This window comes from Chaetodon trifascialis, chromosome 8, assembly GCF_039877785.1.
Source record: "Chaetodon trifascialis isolate fChaTrf1 chromosome 8, fChaTrf1.hap1, whole genome shotgun sequence".
NCBI lineage: Eukaryota > Metazoa > Chordata > Actinopteri > Chaetodontiformes > Chaetodontidae > Chaetodon > Chaetodon trifascialis.
Window position 1 is genome coordinate 5,861,851 of NC_092063.1, and position 17,237 is coordinate 5,879,087.

The 17,237-nt window shown below is 42.9% G+C and overlaps 1 protein-coding gene across 4 annotated transcripts; it reads right to left on the bottom strand.

Annotated features, from left to right (window-relative positions):
* Positions 1 to 764: 764 nt before the first annotated feature.
* Positions 765 to 17,213, bottom strand: uckl1a (uridine-cytidine kinase 1-like 1a). 4 transcript variants are annotated; one of them, XM_070969215.1, is made up of 16 exons: positions 17,101 to 17,206; positions 11,205 to 11,392; positions 10,881 to 10,987; positions 9,288 to 9,458; positions 8,930 to 9,001; positions 8,591 to 8,780; positions 8,443 to 8,504; positions 6,773 to 6,789; positions 6,464 to 6,562; positions 6,287 to 6,380; positions 4,831 to 4,893; positions 4,608 to 4,730; positions 4,274 to 4,381; positions 3,863 to 4,019; positions 3,098 to 3,188; positions 1,087 to 1,204 (listed from the first exon to the last, which is right to left on the bottom strand). In XM_070969215.1, the coding sequence occupies exons 1-15, from the start codon at positions 17,187 to 17,189 to the stop codon at positions 3,109 to 3,111; spliced, it is 1,620 nt and encodes a 539-aa protein (XP_070825316.1). In that variant the 5' UTR covers positions 17,190 to 17,206; the 3' UTR covers positions 1,087 to 1,204; positions 3,098 to 3,108. The 4 variants fall into 4 exon arrangements, with proteins under 4 accessions (XP_070825315.1, XP_070825317.1, XP_070825316.1 ...); XM_070969214.1 differs by having other exon boundaries at positions 765 to 3,188; positions 17,101 to 17,213; XM_070969216.1 differs by lacking the exon at positions 17,101 to 17,206 and adding an exon at positions 13,889 to 14,073 and having other exon boundaries at positions 765 to 3,188.
* Between the last annotated feature and the right edge of the window lie 24 nt (positions 17,214 to 17,237).

Below are 17,237 nucleotides of genomic sequence, written 5' to 3' on the forward strand. Positions count from 1 at the left end.
ATAGTTTTCATCTGAGGCTCGCTTCTATTGTCCCGCTTCTTTTGTGTACAACCTTACAACCTCATTTCACATGGAGCATCAGTGTGTGTGTGTGTGTGTGTGTGTGTGTGTGTGTGTGTGTGTGTGTGTGTGTGTGAGTAGCCTTCCCATGTTTTTTTTATCTGTGTGCACGTGCACAGAGTAGCAGGGTCTGCGTCTGAGTAGCTGTGGATTGTGGGGGGTGGGGGGGGGAGTGGGAAAAAAAATAGGTCACCCCTTAAAACAAAAAGCTTGCAGTCAACATCGCAACCGTCTGCTGAATTTTCATTGGCGGGCTTGTCTCCATGGTAACAGGTTAACCTTGAGGCAGTAGTCACATGGGCGAGCGAGTCTTCTGCTGTCTTGGAGAATACAGCGTGCGTTGTGTGACATCCGTGATCACAGTGTCACCCGCTCGGTGAGGAGCTATCACACGAAAACAAAGCAGAAAAAAAGAAAGAAAGAAAAAGAAACCCAGCCCAAAACAAACGTGAAGGAGCAGGAGATGCTGTAGGTGTGAGGAGGATACAACATCCACGGCGTACGTGATGTGTTAATCCCACTGTGAGGAGCATGAATGACTGACTGACTGACTGAATAAATACATGAATGAGGACTCACTGAAGGTACATGACAGTGAAAAGACGCCGGAGCAGAGGGCGAGCCCGGCCGGAGAACCGGATGACGGCCGAGCAGCAGCACCAGGTGTGTTCATGTCTGGAGGAAACAGTGTGAGCACAACAGGGAGGGAAAACTCGGAGGCTCGAGGTTTTTATTGCTCATTTTGTAAACCCTGAAATCACATTAACACGATGCTCTTACATGTCATTGACTGAGCATTAACGCCCTGCAGCCTGCACCACATCAGTCCAGATGTTCCTCACTGCAAAGCGGCCATTCATGATATCAGATCTCAGCGTATCTTCACCTGTGTGACGGAGGCCGGTCAGGTGAGCGCGTGGGCGTTCTCCTGTACTGTAAAGAGACAGTGGGCTCTCAAAGGGACACACTATAAATCACACTGAGAGGCTAAATGTGAGCTGCACTGACCCCTTCAGGCTTTAAAGTGAATCACAGGGGGGAGCCGGGCGGCCTGTATCTGAACCCTGAGAGTCACAGGAGTGGAAAATACTCTGAAGTGAACACGTGACCGGCCGTGACCTCGCACTGACGACCTGATCCACACCTGGATGATCAGTCCAGACACACAATGAAAACATGTCAGTTTCCGGTTGAAGTAGAAAGAGGCAGTGAGAACTGAAATCTGAATTAAATCTCCAGGATGTTTTCTTACACCCTGAATTTAAATACCTACACCTACTACAAATTAACCTTCAAGATTTAGATTATCTTGAAAATAACACTAGTTCCCCTCTGTGATATTTATTTAATATAAAATTACTACTCTAGACATGAATTTATCACATAACATATAAAAAAAGTCTTATAACAGCAGCACAAAGTATGAATTTATATCAGAACACATTCTTGCACCAGCTGTTAAATTCAGACTTAGCTTAGTTAATAATTCGCCCCAGTTTGGCCCTCTCATGTATTAACATTACATTTGAGTCACAGAGACATGAGTCAGATTTTCCTGAAGGAATTTCCAGAAAATTCAAAGATTCTTCGGAGCATCTGGATGAAAAAACATTCTGTTTGTAACACAATTAAAAAAAAACAAAAAATATTTCTCAAGTTCTGTCACTTTTTACTAATAACAAAAAATTAAAAACAGTAGCCAAAATGACATACATTGTAAATGAATAAAAAGTAGAAATGTAATTATCAGGTATACCTGTGCTTTTTTCCTGCATTTCGTACTCTTTTTTAAATAAAATAAGGTATTAATAACAACTTGAAAAACAGGTTAAAAATGGTTTTGATTGCACAGCAGACAGAATAAAAAGTCTTTGGTTGTGGAAAAACTTTCAGAAAAGCGGTAAGTTGCTGTTTCGCCCTGTGAATCGCCTGTAAGGCTAATAAATGAGCCAGGCTCAGTTATAATGTGTTTACTACAGGTGGTGGAGATTTATGAGTTACTAAGTTAAAATGGGCTGCACCATACAAACTAGTTATGCTTAGAAATTAATTACTATGTATTTACACCAACTAACTGCCAGGTGTCACTGTAGCATAACGAGCTAAACTGATGCTAGCTTGCTAACAGACGTTTAGCTGAGGAGTGAAAGAGTTCATGGGTTTTGGTCGATGCGTCTGACTTCACACTTCCTCAAAAAGCTGTTTATTAATGATGTAAATCATTACATTTTAAATTGTTTTGCACAAAATAACTATATGCCTCAAAAAGCAAAAAGAAAATACACTGATAACGTCACTTTTGTTACCATTATTTGATATTTCCCACTCATTCTAAACAGCAATTTTTTAGCTAGTAGCACGACAAATGACATTGTTGGTCGGTTGTTCGACCACTTTGGTCAAAATTTTTAATCTATTATGAAATACCTGCACAACTTACCCTAAAAGATTACCTGCTAAATATCAGCCATGTTAGCATCTTTGTGAGCATGTTAGCGTGTTGAGATTAGCATTTAGCTCAAAGCACTCAAAGAGCCTCTCGGCGCAGCTAGCTTGGAAGTTCTGTTGGAAATTGTGATGCTACAGTGGCTCATGTCAGTGTTACAGGTGTTTGCTAGCAACCAATTTACACCTGAGAAAACAATTAGTCAAGTTTTAATGGTGCAACCCATTTTAGCTAATGAGTTTGAAACTATCCCGTAGTTACTAGAAGTGGGATCCACCAACAGCTGGAGAAGTCAAATAATTTAGAATATGATAATATTCTTATTGCAGTATTGTACCTCAAAGGTAATGGCACTGTTTCACCTCTGCGACCCTTCTGTATGAAAATATTAAGTTTTAAATAGAACAAAACATCCCTCATGCATACAGTTTGACTGAGACTCATCTGTTGAATAAGAGTACAAAAATCCATGTACAGTAGAGTTTGTTTTTTGCTGTTTTATGCCTGAAGGAGAGGATGCACAATAATGGGAGTTTTCAAGTAGCGTTTTCTTTGTATTTGTATTGTGTATTTTCTTTTACAGAAGCTCACAGGTGTTTGTGTCAGTATGACGGCTGCTCCTGGTCTTCATCACTCCAGCCGTCCGCCCCGTCCGTCCCGAAATACCGGTCCCCAAAGTCCCCTGAAAACATAAGAGCGGATCCTCTGTATATGAGTGGGTTAGGGGTTGAAGAAAGTAATGAAAACACGCAGTATGAATACACTAAACCGCTGCAGAGGTTAGAAGATATGGAAATAAGAGCTCAGTGACGGCTTTCTAAACTGGTGAAATTCTTGTTTTATGGTTGAATCGCAAAACAGACTAACTGGTCTAACATAATCATTTAATATTCATCTTGATGCTTGCATGCAATGTTAAATTATATGTAATATTTATGTTTCCAGACAACCTACTGGTCGATCTGATATGCATGTTGTATAATTTCGTTACAGTGGTGATGAAGAGCAGAGCTGGTTTCAAATCTGCAGTGACACAAGCTTTAAATTAGAATCTGCTGGGACATGAAATGAAATCTGTCATCTCGAAACAGAAATGTTTATCATCTTTTATCCTCTGCAACGACCAGAGACGTTTTTATTTCCTGCATAAAACTAAGACCGTGCACCCAAAGCGGAGGCGGGGTGGCGTGCTGAAAACATCTTATAGTTTTTGTAGTCATCTTTTATTTAACTTAGACAAGTTCTCCAAAAGTCGAGAGGCTCAGGACAGCAAAATAAAATCGACTTTGGACAAAACACCTTCTGATTTCACAGTGGAGTGACAGGAAGAGTGAGCACGTGCATGTAGCAGCTTACCGATACCAGGAATTACATGTAAAAAATCGTCCAGACTTTTGTCCACAGCGGTGGTGATGATTTTGACCTTCGGGAAGGCGTAGGCCACGGAGTGCACCCCGAGCTCTGCCATCAACAGCGACACCAACACGATCTTATCCTCCTGCACCTCATGATCCTGCTCAGCAACACACATCACAGCAACGACTGTCAGTGCCCGCCTGCTCCTCATTAGAGGGATGGTTGGAAGGTGGAAAGCAAAGGAGGAAAATATTTGACATTTCTCTTCGCGGGAATAAAGCAAATCTAACCTCAACAGGAAAAGAAAATGCAATCAATAATCACACAGATGAGATATTAAACACACGTGAGGGACCAAGAGGAGAGGGGTCCTACTGTCGTCTTACTGAAGAATAATGACGCTCCACCCACCAGTAGGACTCGCACTGCCATCATGGCAGCAGCGCCGGTGGAGACTGTGCTGTCCATTAGGATGACATGATCTTCACTGATGTCTTTGGGGAGACGCAGGTAATGCAGCTGGCGAGGCCAGAGAGGAGGAGACAGGTTACCATGGTTACAAAAGCAGGAAGGGTAGTTACCACGGAGACACACATCATGTGGAAGAAAGGGGAGGAAAAAAAGAAACAATCAAATCATTTTTATCTTTTGTTTCAAGCGAATTTTCAGACGCTGTCCAGCACGTGAGCATCTCAGTGATATTGATGAGAAGTGTTTTTGGTACTACAGGAGTCACTCTATCTACCTCTGGTTCGCCTGAGTCGAGGTTGGTCTGGATGAGGATCTTGCCGATGCGGACGTCCTTGCACACGGCCCTCAGGGCGGGCTCCATGGTCTCTCCTGCCCGCAGGACCGACACACCGGTGATCTGCGGAGACGAGGCAGCGGAGCAAGTGTGATGACAGAGACCCCGAGGACGCGCTCGAGCAGAAGTTCACAAGAGCTTGGAAAAGCAGAACATGGCTCACCCCTTTCCCGTTGTAACTGCGGCCCTCGTACTCTTGGCCCTGCGGAGTCTGAACTACACATGTCTGTTAGAAAATACAGAAGAGTTTGGCTTTAGAAAAATAAGATATTATTACACTCCCATAGACACAGATACAAGAAAAGCGCCGAACATATCGCTGTATGTATTCACGTTTCTTTATATATACATATAGAATGTGTCTCTGTCTGTGTTTCTGTAGCATGTACACTCTTTTGCTCCAGCCCATTCACCACCAACAACCTACACTTACCTTGAATAGCCACAATTTTCCACAGATATTTTTATGATACCTTCTAGAAATCCACTGATATGGTATGAAAATAAACTTGAACAGAGACTTGAACTCAGCTTGGAACACCACAGGCGATCCATCACAGCGAGCGTGCAGTCGCCTTTATTTTTGCACACCGTCGAGATGATACCGTTTTGAAAACTCTTTCTTGTTGGTACATTCAGACGACAGCTGACACGTAAGAGCTGGCTGCTTAAAGGCTTTGTTTTTAGACACACACAAGCCGGCATAGATGGACGGAAACAGATCACCTGAAGGTGTTGTGAAGCTGTTTGGCCCTTTGCACTTGAACGCAGCAAAAATCACATTTTCAAAGTAGTCTCTAACTTCTGATCTGTTTTCAGCTTCATTACCGTGCAACAATAACTGTGACAACACCATAATTATATTAAGGGTCGAGGTGTGATTATTACTGCAATTATCGCAATCAAGCTTCTTGTCTCTGTGAGTTGATTTTCAAACTATAGTGGCACAGACAGCCTCCTAGAAAGTGGTATATGAAACATCTAAAAACATGCAGTTGGCATATAAAGCAGGCAATGTTTAGATTCTGTATTTAATCATTTAAAACATGCAGAACTGCTGCTATTGCCTTGTAATACATGACTTTTTGGCCACTTGGGGGCAGCAGAAACAAGCTGTGAACGAGACATTGACAGATCCTTTTGAAAATGATATGATAAACTTATTGTTTGTTTGCACATCCAGCAGTTAGAGAGCAACATAATCATTCATTTGGAGTCGCTTTTTTTGTCCACCTGATGAATGGGAGTCCAATATTCACCCTATTTTAGCTCTGGTTTTGGTCTCTACCAGCTCCTGAAGGAAGTATCTGGCTCTTTAGCTGCGAAATGCTGCATAATGTTCACCAGCTAGTAGCTAACTGCATATGTCGGGTGTTCGGTGCTGAGCAGGTGTACGGTGGGTTTTTAAAGGGTTTTTTGTGTTTGAAAACGATGCTGATGAGAGCTGTGAGAGTGAATAAGAAGTACAGCGAGCTAAAAGATCCGTAGACCTGAGGGGAATCACAGAGCCAGGAGATAATTCTCTGTGGGTTCGTCCCCTTTTAATGTGAGTCATTGTTCATATAAAAATAGCGACTATAGCCACTTTAATATTCGCTAAGTACTTAAAACCTACCCACCTGAGATGGCAGAAATGTTAGCGCGTGTTCAATGAGAAGCCGCATTAGTCTCTTTGAGTAGAAGATGAACTCGTCTCGACTGGTTTCTTTATTCCTGCATCACAGAAAAAGCAAAGGTTTTAAAGTTCGTACTGCGTGCACTGATACAAGGACTCGTACTCGAGCGAGCGCCGGTACCTGATGATGGTGTGCAGGCCTCTGACCTGCGGCGTGCTCTCCAACACGCTGAGCGTCTGAGGCAGCGGCTGGGTCTGCTGAGCGGAGGCCAGCAGCGCCCTGAGACCGAGGAAAGGTTGTTCAGATCAAAAGGTTTCACTGTGTTACTCTGCTACACTGAGGAGAAACCAAGCAGTCTGGCTGTAAGACAGTGCAGTTATCATTCACACCGACTCACTAAACGCAGAGAGACACAGCAATGATACCAAACACTCCAACAACAGTGAGCGGACCAAAGCCGGAGAAGGTGAAGGGAGGATATCGGCATACCTGACACTGAGCTCACGCTGCATGAAGAGAGGGTCAAAGAAAGACAATACAATGAGGTAAAAAACACAGATCCTTCCTCAGTCTGTCTGAGTCCATCAGCCTCAAACCCTCTCAGTGCTGCTGGAGATGACTAACAAACACATAACTTCATTTTCCTGATCATTTACTTCAGTTTTCATACTGGGGTCAAACATTCAATAAACTCATTTCACACAGGCCCTTCTGACATTATCATGAGCAGCAACCGATCCAACGCACCAGCTTCAGATTATGTCAGGCAGACTTTTAACCGCTTAGAAGAGTAAAGAGGACAAACCACCAGGCGATAAAGGAAGAACTACCGGTCTGATGGAGGATGCAAATTCCCCGTGTAACTGCTGAAAGGGCTCGGCTCTCTATTATGAAAACCGCTTTGAACTTCGGATGTCAGATATAATGTCATGTTAGATAATACATGACGAGCAGCGCAGAACAATCAAGGCACAGATGAAGAAACAGGTTGTAAAAATAGGTCAGAATAAATAGAAAATGTATAGATAACAAGGACACAGACTCCTCTGTCCATTTACCTGAAGTAGAGCCTGTTTCTGTATCACCAAACATAATGAAACTGCCTGTGATTGACATTTATCAGCACCCAGAATGTCCATTAACGGCACAAGCCTTTAGCAAAAACTCACATATGTTCTTCCAAGATGGCTGATTTTTAGAGCAGACCACAGAGATCATATGTGTTACGTTAACTCCGTACAGTTTCAGCTGGGTGCTGTAGTTTCTCACAAACAAGAGTGAATAGTGCATTTGTTGGGGACTATTTTCAGCTGTATGCAGACTGACTGGTAACAGGAAGCGGTCTGAAGGGAGGGTTTCTGTAAGCCGGTTCAATTAACGATCTGGTTCTGTGTACATTAAAAACTATTTGGATAATTGACTAATCAGTTTGAGGGAAAAGAAGTCAAAAATCTGTGATTCCAGCTTCTTAAATGTGAATATTTTCTGGTCTCTTCTGCCCTCTGTGACAGTAAACTGAAAATCTTTGCGTTGTTGGCCAAAACGAGACATTTGAGGACGTCATCCTGAGCTTTGGGAACCACTGATTGATCTTTTTCACCATCTTCAGACATTTTATAGACCAAACCTGATCAATCGATCAGGAAAATAGCTGACAGATTGATGGACAATGAAAATGATGGCTAGTTACTACTGCTAACAGTTGTTAACTGAACATGGTGAACAAACTTCACAAAAGTCAAAAAAACAATTATGAAATGCAAAATCTGCAACAACTACTTGAATATTTATCTAAACATCTGTGATTTATTGAGTTGATATAAAGTGAAATAAAAACAGTACGTATTCTTTTAACTTAAATGCCTCCATTCCTCATCAAAAAGAGTCCATAAAGGATTCAGATTTGACAAAACGCTTTCAAATCCCGTCCCTACTCATGTGTTCGGACGAGTTTTTGTCCAGCAGTGGAGAAATTAGCTCGTTTTGGTCTTTTGATGAAGATTTGTCGTCGATGAGAAGAAACAGAAGCTTGCATTTAATCTAAACTTGAAGCAGCTCATTGCACCAACAGCTGGGAGTCCCTCCTCTGTCTGCATGTTACAGCTTTCAGACACATGGTGGCGCCACCCTCTTATGTACAGTCAGTGCTCTGGACTCACCTCCTCCAGCTGGCTGTGAACATGCTGGACTATCAGATCGATGGCCACCATATTCCCTCCACCTTGAAAGGAAAAACAAGTTGTTGTTGTTGTCCTCTCTGCAGCACCGTCACAAATATGTCAAAATGTTCGCGTCTGTCTGTCTCACCTCTCGGTACAACAATGTCAGCCAGCCTCATGGTTGGCTCAATGTACTGCTCGAAGGCCGGCTTCACAAACTTGTTGTACTGCTTGATGACGCCTTCAATGTCCCGTCCTCGCTCTGTGATGTCCCTGCGGAGCCGGCGAACCAGCCGAATGTCTGAGTCTGCGTCCACAAAGATTTTCATATCCAGGAGCTGCAGGTGGGAAGAGCAAACACCCCTGAACGGTTCAGAGTATTCACCTCAGCAAAGCAGTTGCTCAAACAGCAAAACCTGCTGATGATTGCTTTACTTCACTCACGAATTCTTCAAAAAGGAAGAAAAAAGAGAAAATGTTGCCTCACCTGAAGAAGCTCTTTGTCCGCAAAGGACATAATTCCTTCAAATATGATTACGCTGGCACCGTACACATTTTTCTGCACACAGAGGAGAGTCTTCAAAGCACAAAGCAACTTCACAAACACTAAGCTTTTAGAAAATTAAAGCTGCAGAACGTCACTTTGAGAAACATCATTTAAATCACAGTGTTTTAAGTCTGTATTGTCAGCTTTGAAGAATTAATGCACAGGAAAAACCGGCTGCTTCACGACTCTGTTCTGCTTCCTGCTTTCCAAAACGACGGGCTGCACCTTTAATCTTTCAGCGGCCTCCATCATCGAGGAGTTTTCTGGAGAAACTCGCCTGCGACGAAGCGCGACTCACCCAGTCTTTCTGTCGTCTGTGCGTGGTGAAATCATACACCGGGATCTTCACACTCTTGCCCTGCTTCAGCTTTCTCAGGGTGGCGACCAGCAGCTCGAAGTCAAACGCCCCCGGGTGGTCGAAGTTGTAGTCGTTACTTGCTGCCAAAGTCTGCTCCTCTGGAGATAAAACCTGTGAGACAGCGGGTTCACAGGACGCTGTTGATGAAGCATGTCTGATTCTGGAGGATGAATGAGCTGGATGTTTAGCTTAGCTTAGCATACAGACTGGAAACAGGTGGAAACAGCTAGCCTGCCTCTGTGCAAAGGTCCAACTCCACTGTTTCCTGCTCTAACTACTTCTTCTACTGTTTTCCTGGACTGGTATCGATCTTCTCATCTAACTCTCTGCAATAAAGAAGTATTTCCTAAAATGTCAAACTATTTCCTCCCAAAAAAATCCTTTGAGACGATGCTTCTAGTCTGTCTTAACGTGGATGAATTTCAGTTTGAGCATTAAGTATTATGTGTTTTTTTGTGTATTTCTGAGTGGAAGCTTGGCGAGGATTAGCTCAGCTGACAGTTCCTGATCCTCTGATTACTGAGGGATTCTGGTTTGGCTCATCCGGATCTCAGAGTCCAAAAGGGTTCAGATGAAAACTCACAAATGAACAACCTGATTAATGATTTATATTATAGCCTGAGAATTACAGCTGAACTATTTAATGCACTGTACGGGGTCTCAGTTAAGTACTGACTGGATGTCTGTACTGGGACGAATGTGTAAGAAGGAGGAAAAACAACAAAAGGTTTGGAAATTATGGGCTAAAATTTTGTGTCCAATGTAGGATCCACCTGAGGATCAATACAGATGTCAGGGAAGAACCTAGACCAGCTGTTAGACCTGATACCAAAGACCAGGTCTGACAGGGAGAGACATTCTGTCCAAACTGTTAAAGATCAGTTTTCTACATCACGTTGTGATCTTGTTTTAATTATAGCTGAAGAAGAAGAACGAGTAAAAGAAGAAGAGTGTTCTGTGTTGAAGTCGGTGTTCTGGCTTTTGTATTGCGCCGTGTTTTATCGTTTTAAGTCTGGAGCCAAATCATAAACCAGCTTCACTGTGTTGGTTTATTGGAGCTGATGCAGTACAAAGAAAAGTGCTGCAGCTCTTCCTCTTTTCAGCTTGGTGCTCAATGAAAGTCACTATATCATAATTAATATTAGGGTTTGTAATGAAGTTTCTTTTGTCTTATCAAGGGAAAACTCCACATGCAGTTCATCTCCTCTTCATAACGAAGCTACCGTGAGTGGAGAAGCACTGCAGTGTGATGCATTACTCGGACCCTCACACCTGTAGGCATGTAGAAAGTTTACATTGCGATCGTGTGGACTGTGATTTATGGGCTGCAGTCTAAAGCATTCATTAACTTACAACTGTGAGAGCAGTATAACGACTGTTTTGAGGTGACTGAATGTGAATTTCAAATCATATAAGATAATAAAACGTCTCATCCCAAAGACGATTATTTCTCCCTACAATGAACCCACAGATAATTGGTAACAACCAGAAAAAATAAGACAAAAAAAGGACTGAAATGCATGACTCCCTCACCTTGTAGAAAGAATCCATAGACAACAGCACAACCCACGGCACATCCAGAGCCTCAATGATCTTATTGGCCACGGTGGTCTTCCCTGAGGCGCTGCCCCCACACAACCCTGCAGATCCACACAGCATTTCAATGGGCCATTATGTGCGTTTTTCAGAGTGTGTCTAATGTTGTCTGGCGGCATGCATGTGCGATGGCAGTCAAGTGTTTATGGTATAATAAGACAGAGCGGTAAGAAAAGGACAGGTTCTGCAGCTCAAAGCCACAATTTGGCACGAAGGAGGTGAAAGAGGGAAAGAGTCAGGGGGAGTAAATCATCACCGTACCGATGACAAAGGCCTCTTTTGACTGCGCTCCGTGCTCGTCGTACCAGGGGGGTCGGCCGGCGGTGTAGATGGTGCGCGTGCCTGTGCGGAGCAGGGGGGGCTCGGTCTTGCTCAGTGAGGTAGTGCTCTTCCTGCGAGGGGCCCCGGCGGGGGGCAGGAGCCGGTCCAACGAGTCCTCCCCACTCCCACTGCAAAAACAGCACACAGCGGGGCAGGTTACAACCTGAACACACCAACAGCCTGACAGCCGGGTGTGTTACGTGTCCTCCACACCGTCTGCAGTGTCAGACGACTGCCCCACTCCCTGTTTTACAGCACAGCATACGTAAGAATCACACAAGAATCAGAAATTATTATTATTAGATCTAACAATCTGTGAAAAGCACATGAAAATTCAGGTGGTACTAAACCACATACATAACATTTAACATGCTGACCTTGAAAAGGGTAACTTAAGGTCAACTTACAAGCTTTTCCCAGAGCTTTAACCTCGTCTCACAGTCTTCATCAGCTGATGGATCGCTGCACTGAGCAAACTCCATCCCCTGATGAAGGCTGTGACATGAGGTTAAAAGCTCCAGGAAGCAGCTATCAAGCGACTTTGACTTCAGAGTATTTGGTGAGATGATGTTTGTCTTTAACGTGGCTTGCTGATACAAAGTACAAAGAAATGCTGAAAAGAGCAAAGACGTCAAACGTTTTCCACTTCCAGCTCCTCCACTGTGAGGATGTGCTGCTTTTCTTCATCTTATATGACAGTAAACTTAACGTCTTTAGGACGGGAGGGCTGGTTGGACAAAACAAGCGATATGATAACATTTCTTTGGGCTTCAGGGAATTGAGATGGCCATCTTTCAGTATTTTTGACATTTTATAGACCATGGATTATAGAACAGTTAAATGATTATTTGATGAAATAATATGGAGTCTAAAGGTCCAGTGTTTAGGATTCAGGGGCATCTATTGCAGAAGTAGGTTTTCATCAGTGTATAATCACCTGAAAATAAGATTCACTGTGTTTTCAGAATGAGCTCTTTGTATCTGCACAGGGAGCAGGTCGACTTTTACAGAGTGCACCATGTCGCACCGCCATGTTTCTACAGCAGCCCAGAACAATGTTCAGTTGGTTCAAGTCTGCAACCTCACCACTAGATGCCACTAAATCCTACACGCTGGACCTTTAATCAGTAATGAAAATAATCCCATATAAAAAACTGCAATACAAAACAACGAAGGACAAAAAATGAATCCAAATAAATAAATACTGAATACGGCCAGAGAGTGTGTTGGTTTGGACACACAAATGGTCCATGTGCTCCTAAAACAAGAAAATCACACTGTTAGTAATGATCTAGGAGCAGAGGATGATGGGTAGGTGGAGCAGCGGCCTGACAGGAATCTAGAAAAGAGATGCAAAAGCTATAAAGTCTTATTAGTCCATAAAGTTACATTTGGTATGACGTGTCGCACAGTGTGTGTGCAGACAGGAAACACATTTCAGCGACATGTATTTAAAAATGTCAGAGTGACGTCAGCGTCAAACACTGCCGCAGTGATCAGCTAAACACGCTGATGCTATTTCAAATATGCCAAAAACCTGCAGAGCAAGAGGAAAACATCTTGGTGCAGGAAGACAAACACACTGCAGTGTGTGTGGTGTAAGCCTGTGTTTTCACTGTGTACATGAGTGTTTCACAGCACTTCATACATTTCAGAGGGAAATTCAAAGTTTCAGATTCTCAGATGTGATGATTAACAGTGTTTCCTTCTTAAATAACAGTAAATTTAAGCATTTTGAGGTCAGGTTTTGACAAAAAAAAACAAAAACATTTTAGCACTCTGGGTAACTGTGACGGGCTCGTCTCACTATTTTCTTCTGTTTTACAAACTAAACCATAAATTTAATGATCAAAGGAAAAAAAAAGGCATCAGATTGATCCATAATGAAAATGATCATTAGTTGCAGCCTGATATATAAATTAAAAATCACAACCACAACCAACCACCAAGAGTAAAATGCTGCCTAACTATACATAATGCATAAGTAAAAATATCAAATAACATAATATATAATAGTACACTGTCATTAGATACAGCACTTTCGTCCCTACTTTAACATGGTCATACAGTATTTTTACACGTGTGCGGTAGAAGATCTGAATACTTGTTCCACTGCTGCCTACGCTGTATTAATACTACGATCTGACACTGTAATCAATACATCACAGCTCAGATCACTGTAATTAAGATTAGACTCTCACACGAAGGAACAAATAAAAGTCAGCTTAGCGTGTGCGTCACGCTCTCCGATGCTACATTTAGGGACTCCTGCATTCCCACTGGCAGTAATTAGAAATCAAATTAGTAACTCTGTTTCTTATGGGATGCCGAACTGTGTGCACGCTCACTGTAAATGGAGGCCGGGACTAATGAATGTTTTGCATATTCAACCGCTGCTGTTTCAAAAGCTTGTTCAGTAATGACACACTACAGGCGAGCCTCCGTGGCTGAGAACAAAACACCCAAATCCCTGCAAACTAACCCAGATCCTGCACCTCCTCTGACCTCCCGACAACCCCTGTTTAGAGACTATTTATAGCGCTCATCCACGGTGTGTTTGAGGGCTTTGTGAGGAGGAAATCTGGCTTCCTGCCTGAACCGAGACACAAACGCTCACATCTTACCTGCGGTCAGACCTCAGGGACCAGCAGCCTGAGATTCTGGCCCCCGTGCAGTCCAGCAGAGTCATATCTGCTTCGGACGACAGCTTGCGACCCTCCAGCTCGCCTGTCACCTCAGCGCCGGCGCGGTGACGTAAACTACAGGTCTGTTTCTAGCATTCACACATCTGTATCCGAACGTCCGTACGAGAGGTCTGACTGCTGCTCACCCCTCCATGCTGCTGTCCATGTGTCCTCCTTTCTGTCTCTGTCCACCTCTTTCTGCGTGTGTGACACACTAAGAGGATCAGTGGCAGCACAGAGCTGCTTGGCCGGTATTAATAGAGACACCTGTGAGGAAAAGCAGGACAGACGGAAGTCTTCTGCTGATCCTTCCTCTTAGTTAACTGACCTGATCCATTACAACCCCAGAGGGACACTCAAACGTGTCTTATTGTGACGGGACATGAACAGGAAAACACTGAAATATGTCCATCATGGTTTTTAAGAGCCCACTAAGTCTTCAGATGTCTTATTTTGTCTCAAAGATATTCAGCTCACAGTGACATAAAACAGAGAAATCTCACGTGGGAGAAGCAGGAATCCCTGAATATATGTACTAAAAAAAACTTAAAGTATTAACCAATTATTACTCTGAGGATGATCATTTTTATGTGAACGATTCAATCAATTAATCGACCAATCGTTTCGGCTCTTGTGAGCTCTTCCTGCTCCTAAAAGCTGCATTAGCTTGTTTGAGAGAGTGAAATACTTTTAGCACAATGACTGCAGCTCAATCTTTTGCTCCCATTCCATCCATCCATTACCGCCTATCCCTTTCGGGGTTGCGGGGGGCTGGAGCCTGTCCCAGCTACAATGGGCGAGAGGCGGGGTACACCCTGAGCCGGTCGCCAGCCGATTGCAGGGCCACATGCAAGGACAAACAACCATTCACACTCACACTCACACCTACGGACAATTTAGAGTCATCAATTAACCTAATGAGCATGTTTTTGGTCTGTGGGAGGAAGCCGGAGTACCCGGAGAGAACCCACGCATGCACGGGAAGAACATGCAAACTTCACACAGAAAGGCCCCGCCTGACCCGGGGATCGAACCGGCAACCTTCGTGCTGTGAGGCACGCGCACTGCCTGCTGCGCCACCGTGCAGCCCCTTGCTCCCATTCACTCACGTTAATGTATTTCTAAAGAGCAAAATCACAAATGTTTTCTGTCCTAAGACAGAAAAGGCTTAAAGGGTCCCCAAAAAGGAGGAAGAGGAGAACAGATGCATAGGTCACATAAAAGTCTTTGTACAGATAACAGGAGTAACAGTAAAATGACAATATGGACACGGATGGAGACAGTAAGTACTGAGGCTTTTTATAACTTTTGAACTACAATCAGAATTGATTAATCCATCATTTAAATCATTTTTCAAGGTAAAAATGCCAAACTTTCCCTAATTCAGGCTTCTTAAATGAGAGGATTTGATGTTTCTGATGTTTCTGATGTTTTGTATTACTGTAAACTGAATATCTTTGGGTTTTGGACTTTTTGGACAATTTTCTAATATTCTACAGACCAAACAGTTATTCCGTAGTGAAAATAATCCTTAGTTGCAGCGCTGGTTTAATCCACAATAATCTTGTGTTTAAATCTGAAAAGTAATTTGTTGTTTTGTTGTTTTGAAATAAATGTAATGAAGTACAACTTTTCTGTCCAGAGGAGTAGAAGTATGAAGTGGCATTAAATGCATTAAGTCCATTTACTACAACTTTGAGGTACTTAACTTGAATATTTCCAGTTTATTCTCCTTTATGCTTCTACTACACTTCATTTTAAGAGGAAAATATTGTGCTTTTACTTCACTACATTTATCTGACAGCTTCTGTGTATACTGATTACTGCAGTTTAAGTTTTTACATACAAAGAATTATTACAGATTTGCCAATCCAGCAGCACAGAAATGAGTTTGAGCTCCAACTCCAGCAAATACAACATGAAAGCGTATAATAATGATCCTGTAACATCATCACACTGACAGGGCCTTGTGTTGATAGTAAGTACTTTCAATACAAACCTGGTTCCAAAAAAGTTGGAACACTGACATGAATAAAACAGATTGTGATAATTCGATAATCCTTTTTTGACATAAACTCAAATATAATGACAATATATTTAATGTTTGACCTCATCAGCTTCATTGATTTTTGTAAATATCTGCTTATTCTGAACCTGATGCAGCAACACGTTTCACAGACTGGGACAGATGTGGAACTCTCCAAAAACACCTGTTTGGATCATTCCACAGGTAAACAGGCTGATTGGTAACAGGTGATAGTGTCATGATTGGGTATGAAAGGAGCATCCTGGAAAGGCTCAGTCGTCCACAAGCGAGGATGGAGCGAAGTTCACCACTTTGTGAACACATGACTGGATGAAGGAGACTCATACATGGACTCATGACCACTTTGCAAATCTGCTGTTGGTGACAGTTTGTATGTTTAACACAGCGTCCCAACTTTTTTTGGAATCAGGGTTGTATTTCACACATTAGGTTGCTTACACTCACGTACTTCCCCTGAATTGTACTTGTAATGTACTGTTAAAGTGCAGTATAGCTACTTTTACTGAAGTAAATGTTCTGGAGTTACTTCATGCCACCGCTGCCTGGTTGCAGCTCCACACAGACTGGGCAGCAGAGTGTTTCACAGCACGTTAAAAAGGCTGGAAATCTGCACATAATTCAGGATTTTTGCATTCTTTTACACAGAATAGTCCTTTAGTATATTTCTGAGTGTTAATCTATAATAAAGATTATTGAAATCAATGTGAGCACAACAATGGGTGCCACAGACTGAATAGGAATAAAGCTTTATCATATTTATAATATTGTAAAGCGGCTTGTCATTGGGGAGCTGTGACGCACCGCTGTGTGCACATGCAGCTCACCTACTTCACTTCCAACACATCTGATGGATCTGCAGCCAACTACAGTCACTGTGTCGATCAATGCATTCAAACATGCCAACAGAGACGAGTTTTAATGAAATTATACTGACGTACGAGGCGAAACATGTCAGATATTTCTGCTGTTTGTGGGAGGCGGAGCAGGGGAGTCAGTGTGGTTAGCGTTACGTTACAGGATCAGGACGCTGCTGCGGGCTACATGGAAATCAAAAATCACATTTCAGAGTTCAAACGCAGGTAAAAACACTCAGAGCATCGTGTACCTGTCCGAGCGGGACGACAGGACTTTCCCGCACTCCGTTTCCATGTGGATCTTGCGACCTCGGAGCCGGCATCGGCTGGTTAAAGCCATGGATGGATTCCTGCTTAAGCGCGCGGTGGGCTTATGGGTAATGTAGTT